Source organism: Phanerochaete carnosa (genome assembly GCF_000300595.1).
Source record: "Phanerochaete carnosa HHB-10118-sp unplaced genomic scaffold PHACAscaffold_129, whole genome shotgun sequence".
Taxonomy (NCBI): Eukaryota; Fungi; Basidiomycota; class Agaricomycetes; order Polyporales; family Phanerochaetaceae; genus Phanerochaete; species Phanerochaete carnosa.
In genome coordinates this window covers 244-1106 of record NW_006767756.1, presented here as the reverse complement: position 1 = coordinate 1106, position 863 = coordinate 244, and the positions used below count along the sequence as shown (strand labels likewise).

The following is an 863-nucleotide window of genomic DNA, read 5'->3' as shown; positions in this document are numbered from 1 at the left end:
CCTTGCTTTGGATAATGCAGCTCCATCAGAGAGCATTCCTCATGACTGGCTCCTGACCTGTGCACAAGTTGTGGCAGATCTGGTTCAATCTCTGTGGTTGGCATTTCAAAATGTGGAGAGAATGTAAGCACTTACTTTACACATCATGAGATTGGGAGCTAAGAAATACCATCAGAGAATCTTTGACTACAGTACAGATGCAGCCTGTCAATGTTGTTAGGACAGAGAAGAGAGGTCGACCTAGGAAAACAGTTGACGTTGCATATCTCCATGCTGCCATGTCTCCACAAAGGAAGATCTCTGTTTCCAGGCTTGCTAAGCTTGTCGGACTCAGTCGGAATACGCTGTACAGTCATCTCAAGCGTTATAAAATTGACTACTCCTTCTCCAACCTCTCAGACCACAATTTAGACAAGATTGTCAGGGCTTACAGAGTGGCAAAGCCTCAGACAGGACTTCGGTACCTTATTGGCTTCTTGCAATCACAGGGTCTTCGAATTCAATGGACTCGAGTGCGCTCATCTGTTTCCCGTGTAGACTCTGTGGAAAGAGCCCTTCGAACACACATCGTCATTTGAAGGCGCACATATGAGGTTAAATGTCCAAACGCACTTTGGCATATTGATGGCCATCATAAACTCATCCGCTGGGGCTTTGTTCTGCATGGTGGAGCAGATGGTGCTGATTGCATGGTTAAAATTAGAAGTAAGCTCAGTTCTGCAGCAAAAGTAAACTAATCGCCTGCACACAGATGGTGGCACTGAAGGCAAGCACAAATAATTGATCTATTACTGTTTTGGAGAGCTTCGCAAGTGCTGTTTGTGAATATAGGCTTCCTTTCCGCGTACGAGATGATAGAGGTG

At 45.4% G+C, this 863-nt stretch overlaps 1 protein-coding gene across 1 annotated transcript; it reads left to right on the top strand.

The window, feature by feature from the left end:
• Positions 1-278: 278 nt before the first annotated feature.
• Positions 279-578, top strand: PHACADRAFT_202127 (uncharacterized protein; the record flags this gene model as incomplete). Its single annotated transcript, XM_007402383.1, has 1 exon — positions 279-578. The coding sequence occupies one exon, from the start codon at positions 279-281 to the stop codon at positions 576-578; it is 300 nt and encodes a 99-aa protein (XP_007402445.1).
• Positions 579-863: the final 285 nt, after the last annotated feature.